A 15,334-nucleotide genomic window follows, 5' to 3' on the forward strand; every position below is an offset into this window, starting at 1 on the left:
AACATTTTAAAATAAAGTTCCAAAACCTTCTAAGTGACTTGTGGAGAATTGAACAGTAAAACTATTTAGAATGGTTCTCTCTCTCTCTCTCTCTCTCTCTCTCTCTCTGCGTGTGTGTGTCTCTCTCTCTCTCTCTCTCTCTCTCTCTCTCTCTCTCTCTCTCTCTCTCTCTCTCTCTCTGTGTCTGTCTCTCTCTCTCTCTCTCTCTCTGCGTGTGTGTGTCTCTCTCTCTCTCTCTCTCTCTCTCTCTGTCTCTCTCTCTCTCTCTCTCTCTCTCTCTCTCTCTCTCTTCAGTGGTGTAAAAACATCCTACTCCAGTAGAAGTACTGTTACTTTGCTGATATTTTACTTCAGTAGAAGTAAAAGTACTGCTGTAAAAATCTACTTCAGTAAAAGTAAAAAGTGTCTGATTTAAAATGTCCTCAGAGTAAAAGTTCCTGAGTTCCTCTTTAGAACAGAGAACGTTGTTAGCTGTGATCTTTTCCATGTGATTCTAAAAGGAGAGAGGTCAGAGTTCAAACTGGATTATTTTCACTGGAAACATTAGAAATGACAAAATAAAGTGCAGAAACAAAGTAAAGTCAGATTCCTCTTCTCACTGTGAATGGATCCACAGTTTGTCAGTTTACGTTGATCCAGTTTCTGCTGCTGATGGAGAGACACAATCTGTTCTGTGATGGATGGATTTAAAATGCAGCTAATTACAATACTTCAGGGAAAATGTACTTAAGTTAAAGTAAAATTACTCACTTTATAAAAATGCAGTAGTAGTAGTATCAAAAAGTACATAAGAAGCTACTCAATTACAGTAACGTGAGTAAATGTAATTAGTTACTTCCAAACTTGGAATTCAGGCAATGAATGAAGAAGTTCCTTGACCTCTCTCTCTCTCTCTCTCTCTCTCTCTCTCTCTCTCTCTCTCTCTCTCTCTCTCTCCCTCTCCCTCTCTCTCTCTCTCCCTCCCCCCCTCTCTCTCTCCCTCTCTCTCTCTCTCTCTCTCTCTCTCCCTCTCCCTCTCTCTCTCTCTCTCTCTCTCTCTGTCTGTCTCTCTCTCTCTCTCGCTCTCTCTGTCTCTCTCTATGTCTCTCTCTCCCTCTCTCTCTCTCTCTCTCTCTCTCTCTCTCTCTCTCTCTCTCTCTCTCTCCCCCCCCCCCCCCCCCTCCAGTCCAGCAGCCGGACCCTAACCAGCCCCGGGCGGAGGGGGCTCAGATGGCGGCCATGCGGGGCGAGCAGCTGGGCGTCGTCACCAACTGGCCTCCGTCCCTGGAGGCGGCGCTGCAGCGGTGGGGCACCATCTCCCCCAAAGCCCCCTGCCTCACCACCATGGACACCAACGGGAAGCCGCTCTACGTCCTCACCTACGGTACGAAAACCACCAGGGGAAAGACCGAGGAAACACTCTGTACTGCTGTTGTGTCAGTGGTGTAAAGAAAAAGAGTTTAAAGCAGCAGTGGTTCTCAATCTGTTTGGCTCGTAACCCCTTAAAACCCCTTAAAACGAAGCAACCTATATATATATTTCACTTCAACAGGGTGTTTTAAGACAACAGGGGACTATGATGAAGTTTTTCAGCAGTTTAAATGCACTGAAATCTTTATGCATCATGAATACTACTAATAATATTTGTATCGAGTTTTTCTTAACTAAGTTACAACAAGGTCCCCATGGGTCCTTGAAATCCTTTTTGGAAAGTTTGTGAATTTGAGAAAAAAGAATCAAGGCCTTGAAAGTTTTTAAAAATAGACTTAAATAGACATGGGTCATTGAAAGTGCTTGAATTTAGAGAAGTTGTTGAGAAGTGTTCACACACTCAAGCCTCTCTCTCTTTTTAATTGTTGTCTTTGAGCTTCTGTACAGCCTGCTAGTTCTCATTATAAAAATTCTCAGTGTTGTAACAGTTGGGTCCTTGAATTTGAGGGATTGGGCCTGGAAAGTCCTGGAAAAGTCCTTGAATTTGATGTTTAAGAAGGTGTGGGAACCCTGTTACAAAGTGCTATAACATGAAAAATGTTAAAAGGGTGAATCGACTGCGACCTAAATCAATTATCTTAAAGGAGGGGTATCATTTGCTTTTTCAGCAATTTTATATAATTACCTGGTGTCTATAAAATACATCTGTGAAGTTTTTTTCAGTAAAAATTGTTTAGTTATAGCTTTAGCTATTCACTTCCCAGTGTTTGTTTCCCACCTACAAGAAAACAGGTCGTTTTACATAAGCAGCTTCTTATGCTAATGAGCTACTGCTCTGATTGGCTGGCCATTCTGGAAGGCCCGCCCTCCTCTTAGCACTGATTGGTCGATTTCAGACAGTCCAGTGTCTACATAGAAACTGGAGCAAAATCTGACTGGCTTGTACAAGGGGGCGTGTCTTATACCGGTGGTGGATGAGTTGAGTTACCCCCCCCCCCCCCCCATATGTGAAGCGCTTTGAGTGCCTTGAAAAGCGCTATATAAATGTAATCAATTATTATTATTATTATAGTTAGTGACTGTGGGGAAACAGCATAGTAACATGATTCAGTTTTTTTACTGTGATTACTTCACACCTCCAAGTACCAAAATCACCAGAAATACTAAGAATTGCCACATCCTAGGATACCCCCCCTTTAAGGTACATTTTTTAATCAGTTTCCGATATACGTTATCAACATAAGGAGCGCTCTAAGAACAACACTGCTGCTGGGGGAACATGCTTCAGCAGGACGGTCCAGAGGGTTTTCGGAGGAGCGCTCTGTGAGTCTCATCCCTCTCAGCCTGCCTGCTTCCCCAAGCTGATTAACTGAAGCACCAAACAATGTTTAACCCCCGCTGTGTGTGCATAATTCCACTAATGGCAGCCAGACAGAGCGCTAAGCACATTAGCAAAGTGTGAAACAGACACTTTGAAGAAAGCTGCTCTGCTACAGTGGGTGTAAAAGTTTTCTTTTTTTTTTAAATCCCAAAGACCCATATTTTCTGAATTTACTTTATGTTTTTTAGGAATGTTCTTGATGCTCTTATCCTGCGTGACGTAAAATACGTGAGCAGGTTGTGAATGTGCTGATTGGCTGTTAGAGGAAACAAACCTGCGACTTCTCAGGTATGGCAGTGGTTCTCAACCTGGGGGTCGGGATCCCTCAGGGGGTCGCGAGATCATTTTGGGGGGTCGCAAGATGATTTATGGAATAGGAAAAAAGCATATTTCTACTATAAAAATATATTATGTCAAATTTTTGCTTCTTTTCTTGTGAAATACTGAATAGTTTTCAGCCTTTCAGCCTCCTCTGATGATAAATCTAATGAAACAACCTGAAAAGGGAAAATGGTTCTTTGGCTGAACACTTGTGACGGGGGTGGCAAGGAGACGTGGCTTCATTTTAAGGGATCATGAGCCAAAAAGGTTGAGAACCGCTGAGGTACAGGACGGTCTCTGCAACTGAAGACCGTCCTGCTGTCCGAAGCTCATTTTGAAAGCTTTTGTCCAGAATGTGAATGTTTTACCACAAAAAAGTCATCACATAGAGCTTTAATCTGAGGGCGTGTCCACACTGAGCATGTTTGGAGCGGTTTATTCGAATTCTGGAGCGTTTATTACTCCTTTAGTTGAGACCCCAAAGTTTTACGGGTAGAAGGGGACGGATGTTGACATCTGACAGCCAGCAGTTCCTCATGCTTGGAAAACCTAGCAGAACAAAATAAACCGAGGACAAACCGCAGTGTGAACTGATGCTCTTAATCAGCTATTTCTTCATGTGCTCTGAACTGGTATGAACACCGGAGAAGGTCAATTACGGTAATAAGCGCATGACCAGAAGTCCATCATGCTCAGCTGAAGTCACACGGACTGGAATCCGATTTGTTTTTCAGCCGCTAAATATTATGTAGAGTAAGTGTTGACCGTATCAGATTGTCAGGTAAATAAATTACAGAGGGGAATAAGTCTTCTTCTCTGCTCCCTAAACACGTCCAACGCAGCACAATCGCATCAGAAAACAGCCCTCTGTGCCCGTCCCGACCCCCGGGGGTCAACAAGTCTAAAACCAAATTGGACTGAGCGCTCCTTTAGTATTCGGCGGGTCCGAAGGCGACGGATCCCGACGGTTCTTCGGCAGCGGAGAGAAAATGGCTTCAGGTCCGGAGGGGGAGTGGGGGGATTGATTTAGCGGTCCGCATGAATTTAGAGTCAGACCTCCCTGCTGTACAGCGGTGAGAATGAAGCGACACCAGGGGGGCCCCAGATACACACACACACACATATACACACTTCTATCCACACACGTATTCATTCAATTCATTCGCCTGAACACACACACAAATGTGCACATATTGAAGTTGGTGGGCATACACACTTGTACAATGTACTGTATATGAGCACACACAAGTATACACACTCACACACGCACACACACACACACACACACAAACATTCCCCCACAGGAATAACAGGAATAGGCCAGCAACTTCATCCCTAGAGTGCCAACTTTCTTCAAATAGGCGTGCAGTGTGTGTGTGTGCAGTGTGTGTGTGTGCAGTGTGTGTGTGTGTGCAGTGTGTGTGTGTATGTGTGTGTGTGTATCTGAACACACTGATCTGTGCGGAGTGAGCTCGCAGCAGATGATGGGAGAGATATGAGCGCTCACCAGACTGTGAAATGTCTTCAGCCAGCACTCAGGAGCCTTCCACCACAGAGACAAGAAAATGGGTGAGACAGCGTGTGTGTGTGTGTGTGTGTGTGTGTGCAAAACTGGTGTGCAGTGCTGAATCTCAATCTCAATCTCCATCTCTCTCGCCTCTCTCTCTCTCTCTCTCCCTCCTCTCTCTATCTCGTTTTATCTTTCGTTCCTGCGGTGTCTTCCCTTTGATGTCGGCCGACAAGGACAAACTTGTTTAGTTCCTTGCTGTCAGGCCGCGCTCCGCCCCCTGGAGAACACACACACACACACACACACACACACAATGCATGATAGCGTATTCTCTCTCTCTCTCTTTGTCCTCACAGTTACCCCTCGCCACGCTGCACTGCAGATAACCCCGCCTAATTGGCAGGATGGAAACATTTTTATTCACAAAAAAAGTTTTCATCTCGCTCGCACCAAACAAAGACTTTCTGGAGCTTCTTTTAATCCACAGAAAACAGCACGGATAATGTTATTTAGCAAAAAAAAAAATCACATTATGGATAAGGATCGTAACGTTTCCAAATGTCGTAGTGGGCGCACACCGTCTCTCTTGCTTTTATTATCCATGTTTCTATCTGTTATATCTGTAAAACACTTTGCAGCAATCCTGTTTTTAACATCAGAAAGGACCAGAAAGCACCAACAGTATTTTTGAAATTTAGCATTAAAATACACTACCAGTCAAAAGTCTGGACCCACCTGATTGAATCTTCTATGTTTCTCATTCTCTTAAAGCCATTTTGATCTAAAGGCTTCTGCTTAAATGCTTGAAATTTTGTCTCTTAGACAAATATAAATAGTGAAGTTGATCCTATGAATGAATTTCTTTCCAAAGCCTTTTCCTTTCCATCAAGGCAAAGGGCGGCTACTTTAAATTTTAATCTAAAATATAAGATAGTTTTGATTTGTTTAACACTTTTTTTGGTCACTGCATAATTCCATTTGTGTTATTTCATAGTTTTGATGTCTTTACTGTTATTCTATGTGGAAAATATGTGGAAAATAGTAAAAATACTTTTGACTGGTAGTGTATCTCCGCTTTCAAAACGTCTCTCCATGTCTTTTCCAAGAACAAGTTACTGTACAAACCAGTGTTGATAGATTTTAAATATCATGTAAGGAAATAGTAGCTAGAACTACATTGATTCCTATTAATTGATGGGTTTCTGTTAGATCCCCAAACATCCACTGGCCTTTCTAATGTTAAAAAGCTCATCTATAAACAATCTCGACTTGAATGATGCGTCTTTTTGACAGCAGTTTTATTGTGTCAAAACTCATAGCATCTTGTCATAATGTCATATTCCTGCTTTTGAATCCTTCATTACCCTCGAAACTCGGAGCCTCCGTCTCAGCAGGCAGCAGGTTTCACTGTCGGCTCGGATCACGGAAACGACGGTGATGAGCGAGTCTTGTTTCCTTTATTCACTTCGCTCAGAGCTTAAAGTGATAATCGAGGTCCAGTCTTTCCAAAGCGATGCATATCCATTTGGGGAAAACGATCATTAAATGAAGTTCATCATTCATTATCTCTAAAATATCGACCAGATCGTCCAGTCTGTAAATGTGTTTTGCTTTTGTCAAACAAGGACTTATGTGATTTACTATTTGTTTTTTTTAGAGAGAGAGTAGCTGCCACTTTTTCTCAAATATCTCATTTTAGAACGAAAGTATTCCTTTTGTTGAAAGAGCGATAGAGGACTGGACAGTTTAGTTTCTCCTCCTCTCAGTTTAGAAGGACACCAGGCTGCTGGATGAGCGTTTCATGGCTTGATTTATCCGTCTTGTCCTGAAGAACCAGATCCTGGCTCTGTGTAGCTCTGATTAGATCTGGACTCTCTTCAGCGAGATGTCGGTAGAAGTTTTTAACAAGCCAGCAAGAAACCTCTCCTCCTGGCTTGTGAAAGGAGGAAGAGGAGCATGTTGTGGATGTTGGGCGTCTGCTGTCTCATCCACACTGACTGCACACTGTTACTGCCCAAGTGCCTTTGAGCCAGGCAGCCAACCTGCATCAGGACCCTATATTATATTACCCTATTGACACTATATTTAGATACAGCCATGTAGAGCATAGTACAAAGTACAAATATAAATCAGTTTAAGAAGAAGAAACATTTTATTACTTATTAGAGAAAGGGAGCAGAACAAAATACGTTTTTTTCTTCTTCCTACTCCTTTTGGAACATGTAATATTAACTACTTTTTGTTTGTCAAGAATTTACCGTATGTTATTTATTTTTTTGCCTATTTGATGGATTTTCTTGTTTTGCTTCTTGTTTGTTTTTTTGTTGTTACCTGTTAAAGTACACATAAAATACACATAAACATGTTTACCTATGAGAGATTTGCAGAAAGACTAGTTCCGGTATCTGTGAGTAAATTGGTTTCGTCTTCTTCTTCTACACATGAAACTCCCTCAGCTCTGCAGTGTGTTGGTGCTGAAAGCTGTTATGGGTTCTGATGTCGCCTCTGGTGTTTCCAGCCTGAAGATGTTTATGCAGGACTGCTGTCTGCTGCAGGCGGTCATGGAGCGAGACTCATCAGAGAGGAAGACGTATCTGTCGTATCGCAGCTGCAGAAAACCTTTTCCTTATTCATGACTCTCCCACAGACCTGCTGCTTACTTGACAGATGTGATGCTTCTATTCTGACTGATTGTGGGCGGGGCCAGAGGCTCTGACGGCGACTTGACTTGGGTTCTGGTGACTTGGGACTTGACTTTGATGACTTGAAAAGGTTTCTAAAGTCTTGACTTGAGATCTTGTGTTTGTGTAAATGACTTAGATTGAAAGTGATGAGATTTGTTCCAGCGGACGACTGAATTTAAATTCTGTTTTCTGAATTTGTATGGAATGATTGAATTTATTGAAGTTGAAACTGATTATAGAAATCAAACTCATGATGCTCTTACCAAGTTTTTATCCTATTAAAACCATATTGCATTGAAAAGTCCGAGATATTTAATTTTCTTTAAGATATTAAATTGATACTGGACTCTTGATTTGTTCTGACTTGACTTGCTGTTCTACATTTAGACTTGAGACTTGACATTAATGACATGGACTTGACTTGGACTTGACTTGGTGATCTACATTTAGACTTGAGACTTGACCTGAGACTTGTGCCTCAAGACTTGAAACTGACTTGGGACTCAAGCAAAGTTGACTTGGTCACACCTCTGGTTTTGACAGCTGATGACCATGAAAAGTTCAGCCGTGTCCAGCTTCAAGTCGAGTTGAGTTTCCCATGTCACTCAGCTCTATAGGAAATGAAATGACTTGCTGACTTGTTGCTCTCAGTGTGAACACACAGTTATTCGTGTCCCTCACCGCCCACCAGACGTTACCCTGAATAACCACACAGCTGGTTTTGGGTGGCATTGTGGGTAGGGATCGGTCATGAGCTCAGGCTGCGTCGGGCTTTGCTTCGTCGCCTTACTCATCCCTCTGGCAGCGGGTCTTCATGGCGCCCGCTGTTCCCCCCCCGCCGCCAAACACTGAATCACAGAGGAAGGCTGGAGTCAGCAACTCACGGGCCGCTCCGAACGGCAACAACATATGAAGAGCCGCGCTTTCAAAATGAAACGTACACCATCTGGAAAAACTGACACACGCTTACTGAACTCAGAAGGAAAAAGCCTCGGAGTCGTAGGTAACTCAAGTCCTTCGTTGACAAAATGGTGACAGTTCTACAGACTGAAACCTCTGAGTCTCAGAAATATTGAGTTCAGGTAATTTTCTTTTTCCCTTTTTCCCCCAAAATGGATGTATAGCATTTTGGAAACAAAGTGTTCAAATGGGATTGAGCAAAAACACTTTAAACAACTCCCCAAGCACACACACATCCACTGTTTTAATAATGTAGAATACAAAATGAATGTTGGCGTGAGTTTGATTCTTGTTATGGAGCGATATAGAAAGTAATATCTATCATAAGGCCTTAAAAAATAGTGACATTTTCCTATTTTCCTATTTACAATAGTCTTTATTTTTCAAGTGACAATATCACATAACAGTCTTTTAATCATTGTATTTAAGCCTGTATGTAGTACAGTATAGCCCTTGAGTAATTTTAATACATTCTGATAGATTTAAGCAGTATACAGTTAATTATGACTTGTTTCAATCATCATGACTTACCATGACCAATAGATCTCAGGTCTTTTGATAAGAAACATTCTCTGGAAACTTCCAAATACCACATCAAAGTAAGCGGTAAGCAGTTGCTAGGCAGATTTTAGGCAGTTATTGCTCTCCAGTCTCCAGTGAAGTCCAAGTGGAAAAAAAACAAAACGACTTTATTCTGTTTTTTTCAAAGCCATTTCATCCTCCTCAAAAGACCCAAATGGCTTCTTTTTTTTTTTTTTTTTTGAGCACCTTTGAATTCTTTTTGAACTCGGCTGTCTTCAGAGTCCGGTCCCACCGGCTGGACCCGGTCCTCCTCCTCCGACACGTCACCGCAGCCGAGCCAGAAACAAACCTCTCTGTTCGCTTCTTCTCACTCTGCACATCTTCTTCCAACAGGCTCCTTTCCCCCGCGGATAAAGCCTCTTCAATTCATTAATTCTGACAAATCTTAAAAAAAAAAAAAGCCTCATTTATCACACAAAACAATAAGGAAGTCACGCTCGATTGGTCATGCATAATATCTGCATCTGCCAGTCTGAATTAGGTAAAACAACAATGGGTGGAAACACAATCTATTGTTGGGACTTTAATGAACGGAGAAAACTCAATTTTCACAGGCAAATTGAAACCGATCGTTACGGTTTGATAATATTAATACCTTTATGTGTACGGGCAGATATTGAAAGTTTTTGTTTTTGATTGGTTTCTCTTTCAAAAGGGGCAAAAGGGGCAAAAGGGGGAAAAGGGTGAAAGTTCAGGGTCGGTTCACGTTACCTTTCAGTTGCGTGAGCGCTGAAAATAACAAGAAATTAGGCCTGAATTCCACCAGTGGAAATGCTGATACCCTTTATCTGTGTAACGACATACTGATGTGGCCTATATGACTTCCATACTGTCTGATGTGCCCTGGTTCTGTCTTCTTTGAAAGTCTTTTGCGGTGGGTTTACGGTCTCGCCGTACCTGGCTCCAATTATCTCAAATTCATGAGGTGCGCTTGGTCTTGCTCGGTGTAACGGGATCTGGGTAATCATCTACGTACAGATCCACAGGGTAAATCAATCGCACCTCAAATATTTGAGAGTTGGAAGGGTTTTTTTTTTTGACGTTGAGTGTCAAGTCAATGCAGTAATTTTTTGCAGATGGGGCCTCATTTATAAAACTGGTCTTTGATTTTATCCTTGCTTCCACTGTAGAATAATCTGAAAAACTCCAATAAAGAAAAACAACAAAACAATATTTATTAGGTACTAATTATAATTTCTTACTTCGTACTTAATTTCATCTTGTATAGTTACAGAAATTAGTTTAATCCTTTGATATATCACAAAAATTGGAGGCACTCAGCCCACTGATTTTTGGCTAAATTTGCTGCTGGATAAATTTTTTCATAAATCACAACTTTGACTTGGATTTGCTCGTTTTGAACCTTTTCTAAAAGCGGCCGGTGGTTTCCGGTGATCTGCCTGCAGGACGCAGCGTGTTTTCTTAATAACGCTGATCTGTGGATCTTCTCGCAGGTAAACTGTGGTCCAGAAGTACGAAGGTGGCCTACAACCTGCTCCACAAACTGGGAACCAAACAGGAGCCGCTCGTCAGACCTGGAGACCGGGTGAGTTACAACAAGAAAGAGACGGATGGATGGTATGAGAGAGAGAGAGAGAGAGAGAGAGAGAGAGAGAGAGAGAGATGAAAGAGGCGGGTTAGAGTGGGTTTGAACTTTTTCTTATAAATTACGAGGCATTTTTAACCGAATGTTCTTCATAACTTCTCTTTGATGGATTGCAGATTCCATAGATAGATAGATAGATAGATAGATAGATAGATAGATAGATAGAAAAAATAGAAGAAAACATTTATGACAAAAGGGTGAAGTGAGATGTAAATGGTTTCCTGCCTGTCAAATGCAATGAACAATTTCTTGTAAGAGTGATCAAACGCTCAAAGATAACGCAACGCAATGAAATAGAATCAAATATGAGAATATGAGAAAAAATAAATGTTGAAGTTTAGATGGCCACCTGCTGCTGTTTCCATGGAGTCGAGCGACCAGGTGGGAATCCAGGTGATTCCTTATACATTTCACCTGTTAACGCTGCAATATGCCAGATTTTTCGTAAAAAAATACACCCGCCGTTATCCGCCTAAATCATGCAACAGAGAAGAGCGTCCCATCCCTACGATTTGAGACGCTGTAGATTGGCCCGAATGAGAATCTCTTGTTGGGTATGGACACTGGGCAGGACGTTCACTGACCTCGCTGCACTAGGATTTCTGGGTATCGAACGAGGGAAAGCACAACGGAGACGCGGATTGTGCAAGAAGCTGTGAGTCAGCGTCAGGAGGATGGTTTTAATAAACTGAACACTCACTGACGTTGTTCTCCAGACACACCGAGCCAGGTTTACGAGTCCTGTGAATCCCGGGGCGGCCGTATAGCCTAAAGGTTAGAGAAGCAGGCTTGTGATTGGATGGCTGCTACTTCACATCCCGAGAGTGGCTGGGAACCCCCCCCCCCCCGTCTCGACCCTTAGCACCCTTAGGCCCGTCTCTGTGTTTGTTCAACATGATTCTGTTTTTGTCAGCGCATCCATGTTTTGTCTGTTTTCTTTGACAAAAAAACGGCTTCGGATTCCCAGACCTGTAACTGTAATTGCGTGGGTGTGAAGCAGAGTTGCATGTGCGCTCGATAAACCTTCCCCCCCCCCCCCCGCCCGGATAAATACAGATTAAAAAGCATGACTTAATGCTTCAGAAATGGCCCGTCCCGTGTGCGGCCCGTCCCTTCCCGTCAGGGCGATCATCACATAACTTTCAGAACCTCCTTAAACGCCTCCAGTCCGGAGCAGAGGATCGTAATGAAGAGGAATACGCTTCGATATCGTCCCGTCTGTCCTCCTCTGGCCTTTCCCTCTCTCATCTAACTAGTTTTATTTCCCGACTCGCCTGGAAACTTAAGTCCAGACTGGCACGACGCCAATGTGTTGTTGTTGTTTTTTTTTTTAATCTCAGCCGGAAGGGTGTGTGTGCTTTAATTACTGTACAACTCCTTTTTCTCCCCCCTCACTGTGGAGTAGAAACTAGCCTGTTTCACAGTTTTATTGGAGCTATAATAAGTCGCACAAGGAGGAATTAGAGAGTTTTTTTGGTTTTTTTCCAGCGAGGGAAGCTGTCTTGCATGATGATTACAGTAATGAGTTTTACTGAGAGAGCGATATGCAGGTTGACGGCGGAAGCTCTGGTAAAAACAGACTTAATTACACTGAGAAATGATACAGGAGTTGTTGTAATTATGGAAATACATTAGAGGTTGTGTAATTCTACGTGGCGAAAAACAAACAGCGCTGTCAGGAAATGTGCCTGGCGAAGAATCAGATGTGGATTTGTTGATGTGACTGGACCTCTGAGGAATTAAGAAAAAAAAAGACCTTGATTTTCAGATTACTGGTCATGTATTTTGTTTATATTATATAAAGGGGTTTTTATGGGATATGGGGTCATGACATGTTGACATCACAGGCCCGGGGTCATACGATTTTCTGAGGTCTGTGTTTATTGTTTATTGTTTATTTGGATCCCCATTAGCTGTTACCAAGGTAACACCCACCCACCCAAATTAAAACATAATATAAAAATGACAAAAACCAAATACATTTTCAACAAAACCACATGAAACTCTCTCTTTATACATCTATACATCTCTCTCTATATGTATACATATATACATGCATACACACACACACACACACACATACATACACATATACACACATACATACACTTATATACACATACATACATACACACACATGCATACATACTCTATAACAACCAGTATCTATGACCATGTTTGTGTAATTCATGGAAAGGATAGCTAATCATTTCTAGGTTTTTGAAAAGTTTGAAATTTCCCTACAAGTTTGTAAAAAATATCGTTCAGTTCAGTCCAATACACTTTTTTTTTTTTGTTCAAAGTCTGTTTTTTAGGTAATACAAGATACAGTCATACAGTTTATAATATATTTTAACAAAATTTCACCCAATTAGCCCAAAAGTACCCCTAACTTATTGCACCATTATAAATTTACAATACTTACAATATAGCATATCAAAACAGAAGTTCAATGGTAAGTATAATAAACAATTTATACACACACACACACACACACACATATATATATATATATAAACAAAACAGATGAGGGAGAAAAAAAGAGAAAAGAAAGAGGGGGTAATATTTACAGGTTTGAAATGCAATACACATTTTAAGTGATTATAGCCCCACTTCACCTGGTGTGATGTTTGTTGTGAATAATAGTTTCCAGCCGTACAGTGGTATGGACAGTTATGTTGCCCAGCCACTATCGGACTATAGTGTATTCAACACACACCAAACCTTTCAAGAGATTAAAGGGAAATCCACCTCAGATCCTCTCACACTGTTAGATCTCATCAATCTGTGATGTTCAATACATTCCAGCTGAGGGCGGAGAGAGAGAGAGTGACAGCAGAGCACAGAAGAAGTGAGAGTCTCCCCATTACTCAAACCGCAGCCTGTCTCTCTGCTGCAATGCATTCTGGTCTCTCTCCTGCTCCTGTGGGTGGAGAAACTGGTCTCTCTTCTTCTTCTACGATGGATTTCTCCCTGTATGATTGTTGAACGTCTCTCGGTGCAAAATGGCGGCTCTAGAAAGAAGCCCTCGCTCTTTGATTCTGAGGGACTGACACCAAAACCTGACGCTTACCGCTGATGTTTTACATCCTGAAACATTTTCTCATATCAAACTCCATCGTAGCTGCTGGGAATATTTTGACACATGACAAAGGTTCGCTCATTATAGAGAAATTTATTATATCAGGATAAATCCCTTGAGATGTATCATCTCGTTTTCAAGGGGGTCCCAAACAAATACTCACAAAACAAATGGGAAACAGAACAGTACAAGACACAATACTATATACTATATACTATATACACAATAATATATAACACAACAATGACAAAACAAATAACAACCCTAACCCTAAATAACAAAAGAAGTTTCAACCTTAGACTAGACACAATCAGTAAAAAAGAAAAGGATCAATCTATAAATAAAGGAAATAAAGGAACAGTGATGGCATTACTGAAAACATAGGCAATCTGTTTTAAGATGAGAAAACAAAACATTTTTAAATAAGCGAAATGATGACAGAGAACGGATATTTACAGGTAACTTATTCCAATCAAAAGGAGCCCGAAACATAAAAGCTTTTTTTACCAACTTCCTTAGATACAAAGGGGACTATAAAGAGGATCTGATCAGAGCGTCTTAGTGAGTAATTTGATTGTTAATTTAATTGTTTTAGACAATAGGGATAGTTAAAGTTAATGCATTTAAAAATAAATTGGTACCAGTGAAATTGACGTCTTATATCAAGAGGGAGCCACCTGAGTGTGTCTAACATCATTATCATTTTTGTAAGAAATAATAGACTAACAAAGTGTTTATTACCGGAGAGTTTTCCCTACCTGTAGCCGCCGGGCCGCGGCGTCTCACGTTTCACTCTCGAAACGGTTAGCCAATCGGAACAGAGGGGTCGTTAATATTAATGAGCCTTAAAGACACGGCGACAGAAACAGCCTGTTCTTGGTAAGGCTCAGAGAGATGCTGGAAAATGAACGTGGAGAAATGGATTGAGAGTGTTTTTGGTTCATGACACCACACACACAGCTTTGAATAAAACTGTGGAAAGTGGAGAATATGGGACCTTTAAGACGGTGTTGTACTGCAGGACTCACTTGGATCTCAGCAGCCCAGTGCAAACACAGAAACCTTAATTTATCCGTAACACACTCCACTCTGCTGGTATCATCTCCGTGAAACCTGACCCTCTCCAGTGCGACCGGCCCATGTCAACATTAGCCCCGTTAAGGCATCATTACCCCGTCTCGTTCACTAAGGTGCACTTAGCTTATAGCTTCAACCCCATAATCCCCAGTCCAGTATGGGAGCTATTAAGCAGCACTTACGCCGGGCTTCACCCTTATCATCACTCACTACATGCAACCGGAGCCAGGCCGGGTCCAACATGGCCGACCAGGAGATAAGAAGCCGACTGGCTCAGTGAAGCATGTTGGGTCTGTTGATGCGTTCATGTCCCATCAGAAAGACGGTAGATACGAGCTTCCTAGTTGAAAATACCGTTCGTGTCATCTTTCTGGTGGTAAATACTGCTTCTGACATCACCAGCAAGGAAATACCTGTGGTCAAAAGTAGGGAATGATATATTTATTTCAAATCAAATGAACAAAACGAACAATTTTCAGTCATTTTTGTGGTCACAACTCATAAAATACCATGACAGGACACAACTACTCCCTGGATTTTTCGTTATGTTTGGTTTGCTGTGAAACATGAACTTGTGTATCATTCACTAAATGCTTGTGGGTTTGTGAGAGAAAGTAAAAGTGCAAATACTCATCTAAAAATATACTCTGGTAAAAGCTGAAGTACCATTTCAAATGCTTAAACCTTCCGGGATGGAAGCTGTCTGATCCGGACAAAAAAA

General features: G+C 41.7%; 1 protein-coding gene across 1 annotated transcript in view; it reads left to right on the plus strand.

Moving 5' to 3' along the window:
* The window catches only part of LOC139924064 (disco-interacting protein 2 homolog C), a 241,252-nt gene that overhangs the window by 166,579 nt on the left and 59,339 nt on the right, over positions 1–15,334 (plus strand). Inside the window, exons 9-10 of the mRNA XM_078287890.1 lie at positions 1,166–1,363; positions 10,303–10,394. Of these exons, the coding sequence (XP_078144016.1) occupies positions 1,166–1,363; positions 10,303–10,394 (290 nt within the window). The remainder of the gene's footprint in view (positions 1–1,165; positions 1,364–10,302; positions 10,395–15,334) is intronic.

The sequence above is a fragment of the Centroberyx gerrardi genome, chromosome 13 (assembly GCF_048128805.1).
Source record: "Centroberyx gerrardi isolate f3 chromosome 13, fCenGer3.hap1.cur.20231027, whole genome shotgun sequence".
Taxonomy (NCBI): domain Eukaryota; kingdom Metazoa; phylum Chordata; class Actinopteri; order Beryciformes; family Berycidae; genus Centroberyx; species Centroberyx gerrardi.